Below are 12,777 nucleotides of genomic sequence, written 5' to 3'. Positions count from 1 at the left end.
CAGCAGAGTGTGTCTATTCTAGTGTCTTGGTTTGAAAAGACAGGTATCTGCTTAAGGAAGGTAGGAGCCTCCCCTGAAATAGAAAATGAAATGGAAGTGTCCTTCCTCTGAATTATTATGATTTTGAAATTAATCTCAGGCAAAGATATGGGAATAGGAATAACAGTTCTTTTCTAGGAAAACTAAAATTGCAAATGTAATAATACAAACAAAAAAACCCTATGACCTGACAGAATATGACCTGACACCCTGTGGGTCAGGGTGTTGGTAGCAGTCTGATTGAAATTGTGGCTGCAATGCTCCTGCAGTGTCAGGTGTGGTTCTGTTGGAGGAGGGATCCTGTAGAAGCATGTAGTCTTCCTCTGAAGGTCCAGTGGTGGTGTAGATGGGCCTGGTCTTCCTCTGGGAATCCAGTGGAGAAGACAGCTGTTCCTCTGGGAAAAGGCTCCCCCGGTGTCCCAAAATCTCAGATTATGTCCACGTAGGAATGCTTGGCTCCTCCCCCTGGATGGAGCATCTCACAATGGGATGCTGTAATTTTTATCAGTCATGCAGTGACACTCAATGGCCCATTAACACATGATATTTCCCAAAGGGAGGATTGGTTTGTGGAAGAGATAAAGAAAAACTGCCCAATTGACAGAAGATAACTGCCACACCTCTAAGAGATGGCAAATAGAATAGGCACTTATCTTACAATCCAAGACATCTTGTAAGACTTTATTTAAAGTTTATATGTTGCCTAAATATCATAAAAGGCTTTGAGACCAGCCTGTTGCACCAGCTGTAGCTGTAGTAAATGGTCAGGGATTCTCTCCTCCTTCACTGTCTCTGCTTGCTCTGAATGTCAGATATGGAGAGCTGGACACACTGAGTGTTTCAGTGGTCTGGTCAGAACTGTCCCTTCCCATGGCAGGGCAGTTGGAGTGACATGAAGTTAAAAGTGCCTTTCAAATCAAACCAGTCTGATTCTGTGTGTGTGGTACAACTGCTGGTCCATCCCAGATGTGGTAGAGCTCCATATGAACGTGGCCCATGCTGTCTCACATACTTGCAGGGACCAGTTGTAGTGTAATAGCTGGTGATGTTAAAAAATTTGCCTGAAAAGGATTTAGATGTGGATTTAGATTTAGAATATAAACACAGAATGACAGAATAGTTAGAGTTGTAAAGGGCTTTTAAAGGTCATCTTATTCCAAGCCCTCTGCCATGGGCAGGGACAATTTCCACTAGACCAGGTTGCTCCAAGCCCCATCCAACCTGGTCTCGAATTCTTCTACGGATGGGGCAGCCACAGCTTCTGTGAGCAACCTGTTATTTCTAGATGTGCACTGAATACATGTGACACACTGGTGTTTAGAATTTCTTTGTCAACAAAGTGTGGTATTTCTAGATCAGTAGCCTTCTATCCTCGATTTCCAGAGGTGTGGCTGAGCTATTCCAGAGCTGGTAGACTGTTGGATTTGGGGCTGTTTAGATGGTCTGGAAAAAGCCCAAAGATGGCCTTGGGTCGCCCGCGTTCCAAAGGACGAGAAGAAACTTCAAATCTTTTCTTGGTCTCGGTGTTTATTAAATGCTTATCTAAAAGATTTTCTCTTGGCCTGACAGAGTTCTGCTCAGCAGTCAGCCATGGGCACACACTGAGAGCCCCTGGGGCAGCCACCTATCTTTATACCCGGAGTTACGTATACAATATTTATCATTTTTCTCCAATACCCTCTACCCTTATTAACCAGTGTTCTTTTAGTAAGGTCCAATCCCGGAGTGCCAACATCACCACAGAAGATGGAGGCCTAGAGGAAGAAGAAGAAGGAGAAGGGCACGCCCCAATTCCTCCATCTTACTTCTCTAGACCCCCCTGTACAGAAATCTTAAACCCTGTATCTCACACTCCAATTAACTTATCCCTTCACCATTCACCCCAGTGAAATCCTCCCGTCCTCATACTGATGTCATCTCCCATGTGGGATCAAAGTCCAGCCACCAGACATTTCTGGCAACATTCCAGGACTCCCGAGCCCCCCAGGGGTGGTCTCGGTCACTCTGTCCCTCAGCCCTGAGAGGCTGTGATCCCACAGTAGACACAATGCATCAATGTGCCCACACCTAAGAATGGCTGTTTCATTATCTGCCTGCAAAGACTCATCTTGGGAGACATAAAGTAGTCAAGGGGGAAGTCCAATCACCAAGAACAGTGGAGCTGAGTACTCACAGAATTGGTACATCTGCATTCAGACCAGCAAAGCAAGGATGGAGACAAGCAGTCTCATTTTTCACAGTCCAGTGAAACTGATTGTTGCATTAAGAGCCCAGCTCTGTTGCAGAAATGCATTCCCTGACAGCCCACAGGGAATAAAAGGCTTTTCTGTGCCTTTTCTGCAGAGATCACAGGGGTTTGGGGGAAAAGCCTGTCACTTCCTACATGTTTATGTTTGCATAATAGATCTGTTAATGAAGTTGCTAGGCAATGTGGTAACAAATACAGTCATGCTGTTTCGGAGCTCACTTCTATATAAACCAGCATTCTACAAGCAGAAGAATGAATAAATGCTGGTTTGTGTTCCACCTTTAAAATCCACTCCCTACATCCACAGTACAACAGCCTTTGTCCTTTCTCTCTGCTTCTGTAGATGCAATCTGTGGTCTTGCTGGTTTACCCCGCAATCCATGGGGTCTGGTTGTTCAGCTGTCCTGAGCATGAATGCGAAACATGAACTTTGCCTCTTTCCCTCTGCTGCAGAACACCATTTGGATACTCCCCATGTGCCCGTTCACTGATCTTGAGGAAAGCTATTGTGATTTTCACCTTTGAGATTTCTACTTCTGCCACAAATACAACAGAAAACAGCTAATGGGTTTTGAAGTCGCTAGTGTGAGAAACGACATTCCCTTTTAAAATTTCAAAGGTTTGTTAAACCTTAACAAAATACAGCAAAACACTGAATAAGGAAAAATTACAGCGCTGGGAGCATGGAACTAAACCACCATGTGCTCACCCACAAAATGGCTGCTCCACCTTTCACACTCCTGATGTTGAATCAAGTAACCCCAGCAGCTCCCAAAGTCCATCAGTGAACTCTTCTTTGCCTTCCAATGATGGAGATTCCTTTCTTGCAGTTTGACTGAAGGTCAGGTGTTGCCATGCTGTGCCCCCCAGCAACAAGCCTTCCATCCCCCCAAATGCCCTGACTACCAAGGCCATCCCGTGACAACAGTAAAATGGGAGGGGAAAGAGGAGTATGGGGAGAACACATCACAATAACATAACTATACATCAATAAAACTTCTTAACATCCACATAATATTAATCTCTTAATTGTGAGAGCCAGCCATTGCATTGCATTACTCATCTATAACACTAGGAAGGAAATCTGAGAGATAGATAGATAGATAGATAGATAGATAGATAGATAGATAGATATGGGCAGAGAGAATTAGTCCACCATTTTATTTATTTCCGCATATTGAAAATATATAGTCTACTTTAGAACAAAAGTGGATCCTAGGAAGAAACCTCTTCTGAGGAGTTTAGGATGAACTTTGAGTTTGTCATTCTGGCTTGATTTGAGGCAATTTAAAGGAGAATGCTCTGGAATGAGCTGTCTCCCTTTATAGGTTCTAATAATCCCTTTCCACCAATAAGAAACAGAGACTAGTAGATAACTGAAAAAATAGTTTACTAACAAGCAGCCACAGGCAAAAATAACAAATAGATTTGTGAAAAACGCCAGTCACTCGTTTTTAAAATTTTAAAAGTTTAATAGTAATAAAAATGTTATAAAAATATCAATATAATTAGAGTAATAAAAATTTGGACAATTTGGATTAGGACAATATGAGACAATAAAAACAAAGAGTTACAGACAGTCCGGGTACCTTTTTCTGGGCAAAATAAGCCCAAAAAAGGACACACGTTAACAGATGATTAACCCTTAAAAGCAATAGCCTGTTGTATATTCATACACCTCATACATGATGCATAAATTCCATTCAAACAAAGGATTCTGTCTGGTCAGTGTCAACTTCTTCCTATTAATCCTAATGGCATCTTCAGAAGACACCTGAGCCAAGGCAGGAAGAAGTGCGTTTCTCCTGATAAGAGAGCAATAAATTCTCTTTCTCTGAAGGATTTAGGTGTCCTGTGGCTGCCATCTCGGTGGGAGTCCTCTTTTTAAAAAAATATCTTACATACATAGTTTCTATTTTAACATTGTGTTATAGCCCCAAACTATATTTAACACACTACTTAAAAAAATTGATATAACACAACTTTCTAACATAACATATAATAATCATTTTAATATTTGTAAAAAGCCAATCATAAAAATATGCATTTTTCACAGATTAAACATTTCTAAATCTAGTGCATTGCCCCCAGAACGAAAAGACCGGACACACACACACACACACACACACACAAAGATGGTGCTCTGCAGTCGAGCGTGTGATTCGAAGGACAAAGGGAAAGGTGGTGTTACTCTTTCTCCCACCTCCCTGTTCTGCTCCCTGACAACGAGAGCTCCGACTGGTATGGGCTGGGTTTTCTGTCCTCAGCCAGGACAACAGATGATCTTTCGAAGCCCTAGCATCCCTGCCTGAGCATCCTCTGATCACATGCACATGTCCATACTTAAGCTTTCCTGATCCTCTGGACTCAATGCAGTGCTTATTTTCATAGAAGTAAAACCAAATATCGTCATTCCCATTTGACAAGTTTGGCTGAAGCTGATTAAGGTGTTCAATAGTATTACGGGAAGGGATTGACTGGCAGCCCCCTTACAGAGGTAATTTCCCTAGTGTTGGGGGTTAGGTTTTCCTTTTTTTTCTTCAGGGAATTTTCCTCCATTTGTTGTCATAGAGATGGTGAATGGACCTTGATTTGAAAGACAAAAGATGCAGCCAGGGCCTTGGCATATCATTGGAATGGCTCTGGGGGAGGGGGAGAAGCAGTGTGGTGGTCGGGAGTTGCTTTATCTGGAGCTGGTTCGGTTGTGGGTTGTGGTGCTGGACTTCTCCTTGTTAGGAAAATCAATCCACAAACACCAGAAGTTTGTGTCCAAAAAGGAGACAGAGGAGTCCTTCCTGGCTTTATTCGAATAAAGGGAGAGGCCATGGGGCATTCCCCTGGGATCTCTCAAATTTTTGGAGGACACAGCCTCCTTTTTATCCTGATTTCCTGGGCACATTTCCCTTCTCTCTTTCCCCATTGGCTGAGGTACTGGAGAGGTACAGACTTCCCAGAATGCCTGATCCCGAAAATTTTCCTCTAATGTATAACCCTCCCTTTTAATTTTTCATTCTTATGGGATTTAGGGGTTTTCTTCCCCATTGTTTCTTTCATCTCTCAATGTCTAATTTCATTTATCAGCAAACCTAAAGTTTATTTGTAAAAGCAAATATCTTTTTCCATTCGTCAATCAGTGGAATCCTTCCCACTGTTTCTTGTATCTCCCAGTGCTAGTTTTACCTACCAGCAGACCCACAGCTTGTTTGTAAAGACAAATCCATCATTCCTCTCATCCTGCCCAGGGGGACACTCTGCTGCTGCTGAGCCTTCCTTGCCATTTCTCCTTGTCTTTGGTGGGCCACTGCCCTCAGGAGTGACTGCTGGACTGGGACTTTTCAGTACCTGCCATTGCTGGGAGAAAGCTCCTCACCATCTGAAATAAATAGGGCAGGAGATGTTTCTCCTTTTCAATGCCTTTATTAAAAATCAGCTTGGATGGGGAGACTCGACAGGTCACACACACGCCGCAGCTGCTCCCAGGGGTGGCACGGAGGAGGAGGGAGAGTGCAGCTGTGTCTGCTGGCCTGTGGGCAGAGCTGGGGCTTCCGTCCTCACGAGAGCACCAGGAGATTCCTGGTTCTTCAGTTTGACATTCAAGGTCCTCGGAATCCAAGGTCTTAGCAGACACTGCTAATTTTCTGTCTAATAGGTGTAATGTAGGTGGGATCATAACAATTTCTACTTACAGGCATGGCTATGGGCTGTCCAGGACTACTGACTTTAACAGACTACATTTCATTTGAATTTCTCATAATGTATCAAGAGGTTTTGGATGAGGTAAAAAATTAATTGTTGGGAGACAGTTTCTATGTTAATCTGATTGGATGGAGACAAAATCCTTTCCACGTAGACTTGGTTGATCAATGCAGGACTCCATCCCCATGTTATCATTGCTCTCCCGTTGGTTTAATTCCTGAACTCTTTTCCTTTTTGATCTGTAGAAACGAGTTCAGACCCTGGATAGATGTCAAGCCTGTGAAAGCGATAAAAGCAAAGCCCCAGTACAAGCCACCAGAGGAGAAAATGATCCATGAAACCAGTTACAGTGCTCAGTTCAAGGGGGAAACCAGTAAGCCTTCTCCAGCTGATAACAAATACCTGGAGCGCAGAAGGATACGCACTCTCTACTGTGAACCCTACAAAGAACCTCCAAAGGTGAGAAACATGGTAGAAGGGACCCAGGGCCATCGCTGCTCCTGGTGGGACATGTCCAAGGCAGTCAGGCTGGGCTGAACACTGCTGGCTGTCACTCCCCTTGTGTGGTATCCTCATTCCAACCAGCAGGTGAACCTTGGGATCCACTTTGGAGATGGTGGTGAATAAAAAGCTAAACATGTCCCAGCCATGTGTGCTGCCAGCCCAGAAAGCCAACAGGGTCCTGGGTTGATCCCACAACATGGACAGGGGGGTCAGGGAGGGGATTCTGTCCCACTGTTCCATTCTGCCCCTCTGCTCTGTGAGACCCCCACCTGCACTGCTGCCTCCAGCTCTGGGGTCCTCAGCATGGGAAGGACATGGATCTGTTGGACTGAGTCCAGAAGAGGCCACGGAGATGCTCCAAGTTATGGAGACAGGCTGGGAGAGCTGAGGGTGTTTAGCCTGCAGAAGAGAAGCCTCTGGTGAGACCTCAGAGCCCCTGTCAGTGCCTAACAGGACTCCAAGAGAGCTGGAGAGGGACTTGTGATGAGGGCCTGGAGGGACAGGACAATGGAGAATGGCTCCACACTGCCAGAGGGCCGGGCTAGAAGGGATATTGGAAAGAAATTCTTGGCTGTGAGGGTGGTGAGGCCCCGAGGCTGCCCCATGCCTGAAAGTGTCCAGTGCCAGGTTTGAAAGGGCTTGGGGCAACCAGGTGTAGTAGAAGATGTCCCAGCCTATGCAGGGCATAGGGAATGAGATATTCTTTAAGGACTCTTCCAACTCTGGCTGTTCTATAATTCTATGGGCCCTGGGACAGCTTGAGGCACTTTGGAGACAACAGTGCCCCACGTCAAGTGAGGGTAGGGCTGAGATGAAAAGGGTTTTTCTGTTGTCATTTCCTATGTAATTATCCAGGCATCTTTTTCTTCCTGCCTCCAAAACTTTAGGAGCCCCACATTACATTTTATGCTGGTGTTAATTCAGAGCATTACACAGATTTTGACAGTATGCACTTCTGCCTTTGACCAGATCGAGAACGTGTGTTGAGAAGGGCCTGAGCTGGAATGTTTTCCAGCCTTGTTTTCTAGGACCAGCAGAAGATCTGCATATTAAACTCTGTGAAGTTTTAAACAGAGCACCATAAGTTGTTCCCTAAGTTGATGAGTGCTTAGATCTGTGAGGACTGAGAGGGATTACAGGGCAAGCATGTAGAAGATGAAGGCTTCTGTTCTCCCTTAGTTTTTGTAACTGTCCTTCCTATTTTGGGAGTGTAGAAAAAAGATGCTGTGGAATTTTCTCATGTGCCAGTTAGTGTTCTGCACCTCAGGTATCCCAAGGTAATATTCCTCCATTTTGAGAATCTGTTTAGGACAAACAGAGGAGTCCTCTGCTGCAAGAAAGATGGAGACTTATAGCAGCCTCTTTGCCCTGAGCATCATTTCTCTGCTTCAGAGAGACAATCCTCTGTGGGTATGCAAAATCCCTCCTGAAATCAGAGAAAGATGCAGAAATTGATAAAATTACTGATAATATTCCCTCTCCTATTCAGCCTGCTCTGTCCTGATCTGGATACAATGGGCTCTGCTGGCTCCAGGGGCACTGACTTCAGGGCATCCTGAAAGGAGCTGGCCATTTGCCACTCAGCATAAGCTCAGCTGGTCCCCTGCCTTTGTGGCAGGGCAGAGATGAGCAGATAAGTAACATTTGTGCTGCTTCAGATCTGAATCCTGTTTTCCACTTGTCCTTGTGTCTCTCCTTCTTTCTTTCTCTCTCTCTCTCCCCCCCTTCTCCATCTCTATGTCGTTGTTTTGCCTGTCGCTCTCCATGCAGGTGGAAAAGCCTAGCACAAAGCCTTCCAAACCAAAAAAGACCACAACAAGCCATAAACCCCTGAAAAAGGCCAAAGACAAGCAGATTGCATCTGGCCGGGCTGCCAAGAAAAAGAGCGCCGAGACCTCCAACACTGCAAAGCCAGAAGATAAGGAGAAAAGTAAAGAGATGAACAATAAACTGGCTGAGGCAAAAGAGTAAATGTCACTGCACTTTCTTTCTCATTTTTTTCCTTTTCTTTCTTTCTTCCTTCCTTTTTTATTTTTTTTCCCTTTGATTAAATAAAGGCCACAAAATTAATTAGAGGCTTCTAATCTGCTTTTTGTTCTGATTGTATTAGAAGCTTTTCTGTTTTATTTCCAAGGAGGATTAGGAAATCCTTGTTTCTGAGGTCAGGGTGTTCTGCTTTGCCTGCACGGCTCTGCACAGAGTGAGGGATGTGAGAATGTATGAGCAGGATCCTGAGAGATGAAGGTGATGGATCAACAGTGATTGCATCCAACAGCTTGTCCCTTTCCTTGGGCTTGGTTCTTCAGTGCTTTGACAGCATGGAAGTGCCCATTGAGCCAAGGAGGGGCTGTGCTCTCATCCCATGAGGCCCTTTTGGGTTGGCCATTGTTGTGTCATCTCCCACTGGTGTCACCTGGCAAAGGGGTTTGGAGGCAGAGAGGATCAGGTTCATTCCTGGTGCCATGGATATGCTGTAAATGCACCAAAATCAATGGTGTCGCCAAGAATGATTTCCCCTTTCGACACTGATGGGAATTCTGCTCCAAGAAGCAACAGGGAAGAAGATCCCATGGAAGTAAAGGGCCAAATCCTCCCCAAGGGTAGTTGGGAGTACATCTAGCTGCATCAAGGCAACTTCATTCATCAATACCACTTGAAGTCCTTGATTAAAAAAAAAAAAATAATAAATTGGTGAGGGAAGGTGCAGTGAGCAGTAAAGACTTTCCAGTCACATGGCAGGTTAGACTAGGTTGTCAGCAGGTTGTTCTTCCCTATTGTTTCCCCTGAGTTATGGATCTTATTAAGTATTCCTGTTTTGCTTTGAATCTTGATCTGCTTTCTTCACTTCTGGGATGCCAATAGGCAGAGCTAGGTTTCAAAAAGTGGTTTAGTTTGCAGGCATGACCTTCCAAGGGGTAGAAAGAAATGTGTCACCAAGGTTGGCTAGAGCGGTCAGCCCCCGTCGTGTCTATTCTTCCAGCTGTTAATGTTCATGTTGGCTCATGGGCAACTCAAGAGGGCCATAAAAAACGTTTCTGGGATCCCTAGACTCCCTCCAGACAAGATCTCAGGGTTTCAGTCCTATTTACTGTGCTCTTACACTAGGAAATCCCCAGGACCGGTTTGGAAGCCCGAAACACAGCAGGACCATTTGTCAGCGAGTATGAACTGGCCCGACAGAAGGGCATTGCATGCCAGAGAATCTGGGTCACTGGATCAGTGGGAGAGTTGTGGTCCCAGTCCAAATTTATGTGCCTAACTTCTGGATTGGGTCCTAAATACATAAGGATTAATTTTTGTCCCACTAAACTGAGCTGTTAGACTCTCCCATAGCAGAGTGGCTGCAAATTAAGATGCAGGGTTCTCATTCCTTATTTTTGCAGCTCCAAATTTTCTCTCCTAATGTGAAGTCCAGCTTGAAACTTCCAGTGGACAATTGGGAAGCATGAAGACGGAGATGGGAAGTAGAGTGGGGAGGTGATGTGTTGCTGTAGAGGTGGTGGAATAAGGAAAGTCTTATTGCTAGGGGTATTTTAGAGATGTGAAGCTATCTAGCAGAAAAATGGATGGGTTGGGAGGGTGAGGAGTCCCTTTTTTGGGGTTTCATCCCATTAGAATTAGTCTTTTGGAAACATAAGTGAGTGGTGGGCTACAAGGTTGAGTGAAATGTTCCAATGAGGAGGAAAGCTCTGTGATATACAGATAGTGACATTTGCTGGCCTTAGTAATGAATAAATGCCAAGTTCAGTGTATCATGTGATGTGTCCTGTTTGCCTTGCGCTAACAGCCTAAACCTTTGAGTATCAGTAAATGTAGTGTTCTGAATTCAGTGGTGTAATCCCCAGCTTAGCTGTGTTAGAACTGTGTGCTATGAGCTAGTCAGGTTGTGTATGTGGAAAATATATATTCATATATAGAAATATATATATATATTTAAACCTCTGCTGTTTAGGAGGAAACCAGGGAAAATCCTCCAGGAAGTAAAACTGTGGAAATCTTTGTGAATGTAGTGCTTTTTTTCTTTGCCTTTTTATTTTTTTTTTTTTTTTTTTTTTTAATGTGCATGCCTCATGGAGATGCTGACCTGTCCATACTGATCATTGCTTTTCTGAGTGCTCAGAAGCCCCTGCAGCACTGCTCAGCTCCGTGTCCAGAGCAGCTTGGCACAAGGCTTGTGTTGAGCTCACGGGGAGGCATGCTGCCACGCTGCTCACGGCTCCTCCAACCTGTCACATAAGGGACAACTGGCCAGAGAAGAGCAGCTCCCAAGACTTGGTGTGATTCCTTGGCTTTTAAGATGCTTCATGTATTGTCACACTCCTCAGTAATGTCCTTTCCTACGGGATGTAGCTGTGAGGATGATACATCACAGCAGGCAGAACACATCAGGAAGGCACTAGACAGTTCAAATGGCTCAACACACCAATCTTACATAAGGACAGACCATGCAAAACAATTCTTCCTATTATTTTTCAGCCCTAAGTTTCACATTTAAAGGTACACCACACTTGCTACCATTTCACCTGGAATTCAATGAGAATTTAGCCCTTGACTTCAAGGTGAACTAAATTTTGACCAAGGAACATCAGTAAGATGCTCAGACCACCTCATCCAAGCATCTCCATGGCTGTGGATGAACTGCTGATTATCCAGCTTGGGATGGTTTCTTCTTAATGAAGAGCATCTATCACAGTGTTTGAAACATACACAGTGAGTGGTCAAAATGTAGCTTTCTGTTTCCATAATACATGAAGTCTTTTGGTGGCAGAGGGCTTGGAACTAGAAGGTCCCTTCCAGCCCAAGCTATTCCATGAGCTCACTACAATGCTAGGTATGAAGTGTTAGCCAGTGGTTTCAATTCCCTCTGTAGTGAAGGAACTTTCCAAGGACCATTGAGCTGCCTGCTTTTGACACCTGTCTTTGGGTGGGATGAATGGTCCTTGAAAGGTTTTCTTTGCAGAAAGATCCAGGGAGACTGGTGAGGCCTGGACACCTTCCTCTCACATCAAAAGAACAGGAACAGAAATCCTGGCTTGTGTTCCGTATGCACCACATCTGCAGCATGCATCCAAGCACACACACATCCAAGCACATGGGCTGGCACTGCACTGAATACCAGGAACTACAGCAGAGGCAAGCCTCAGAGTGAAATCCTGCATTGCTGTACCTTCCACAGACTCTGTGCCCATCCAACCCACTCAGGTTTATCAGAAAGGAGACCAAATCTCTGCCATTTCAAATTCACTTTGGGCTCTGAACTTGTCAATCCCACTGGGAAACAGTGCTCTGCTCTTCTGTGTTTCCAGCTACCACAGTGCTGATTCTGTTCCACTGCTGATTTGTAATATGTTTTACTTTTCTTGTAAAAAGGAAAAAAGAAATGTTTTGCTTTTTACCCTGTGAGAATTCCTGTGCTATTGCTTGCTTTCACATTTTCGCTGTATTGTACTGTTACTCCTTTCTGCAAAATGGTGCTAATTGCTGACTGAGCTCCTGTTCTCTGACTGCTTTGCACACTGATCACTTGCTTCTTCATCTGCAGCACAGCCGGTGCCAAAACCTGGTGCCCATGCATTCCACAACCTCTTGCCTCTTGGAGGCAGATAGGAAGTGTCTAATTAATATTTTGTGGCCTGGGTTTGGTTGCGTATCACAAATTGTCTCTTGTAAACATGTTAAGCACACCTCCTTGTGGTGCTTTTTCATTGTTGATATTCTGATGAGAGTCTCACACACACACAAACACACACACACACACACACACGTTAATGTACCGCCAATTGATTGTGATGTGCTTGTGATCTTTGCTTGCTCAAAGGGTTTTTTTCCAATGATAAATAAATGCTGAAGACAAATACCTCCTCCTTGATCTTGTTTTCTCAATCAGAAGCGCAGTTAAGTGGAAGAAATATCTGTCCAAACGAGGTTGTGTTGCTTAGAGTTGCCACTTTGATGCCTGCTGTGGGGACAGCTGGGCTGGCACAGTCTGACTCCCTTTAGGTGGCTGCTAATCTCAGACCAGTCTGGCATGAGCTGGAAGTGTTTGCAAATGCAAAGATGGACAGTGAAGTCATGTGGATGGCCCAAGTTTTCTTTTATTTTCTATACAAAATATCTTTGAGTAGAGAGTCCGTGCAGTGCCTTGCTCATGTCCACCTTGTCCTGGCTCAGGGAGCAGAGACCAAATCCCATTGAGAGCTGGAGGGAGGGTGGATGATGTGTATTTGCCAATGTTAATTACACTTTTTTCAACTGCCTACAGCTTTTATTTTCTCCCTAAACTAAACCTG

General features: G+C 44.5%; 1 protein-coding gene across 1 annotated transcript in view; it reads left to right on the top strand.

Moving 5' to 3' along the window:
• Positions 1–12,344, top strand: part of MAP6 (microtubule associated protein 6) — a 40,720-nt gene extending 28,376 nt beyond the window's left edge. The window contains exons 2-3 of the mRNA XM_054270431.1: positions 6,229–6,442; positions 8,258–12,344. Of these exons, the coding sequence (XP_054126406.1) occupies positions 6,229–6,442; positions 8,258–8,458 (415 nt within the window). The 3' untranslated portion in view covers positions 8,459–12,344. The remainder of the gene's footprint in view (positions 1–6,228; positions 6,443–8,257) is intronic.
• Positions 12,345–12,777: the final 433 nt, after the last annotated feature.

This window comes from Melozone crissalis, unplaced genomic scaffold (genome assembly GCF_028551555.1).
Source record: "Melozone crissalis strain CALT ecotype California unplaced genomic scaffold, PUWL_Pcris_2 ptg000009l_1, whole genome shotgun sequence".
Classification (NCBI taxonomy): Eukaryota; Metazoa; Chordata; class Aves; order Passeriformes; family Passerellidae; genus Melozone; species Melozone crissalis.
This window is presented reverse-complemented; position numbering and strand designations above follow the sequence as displayed.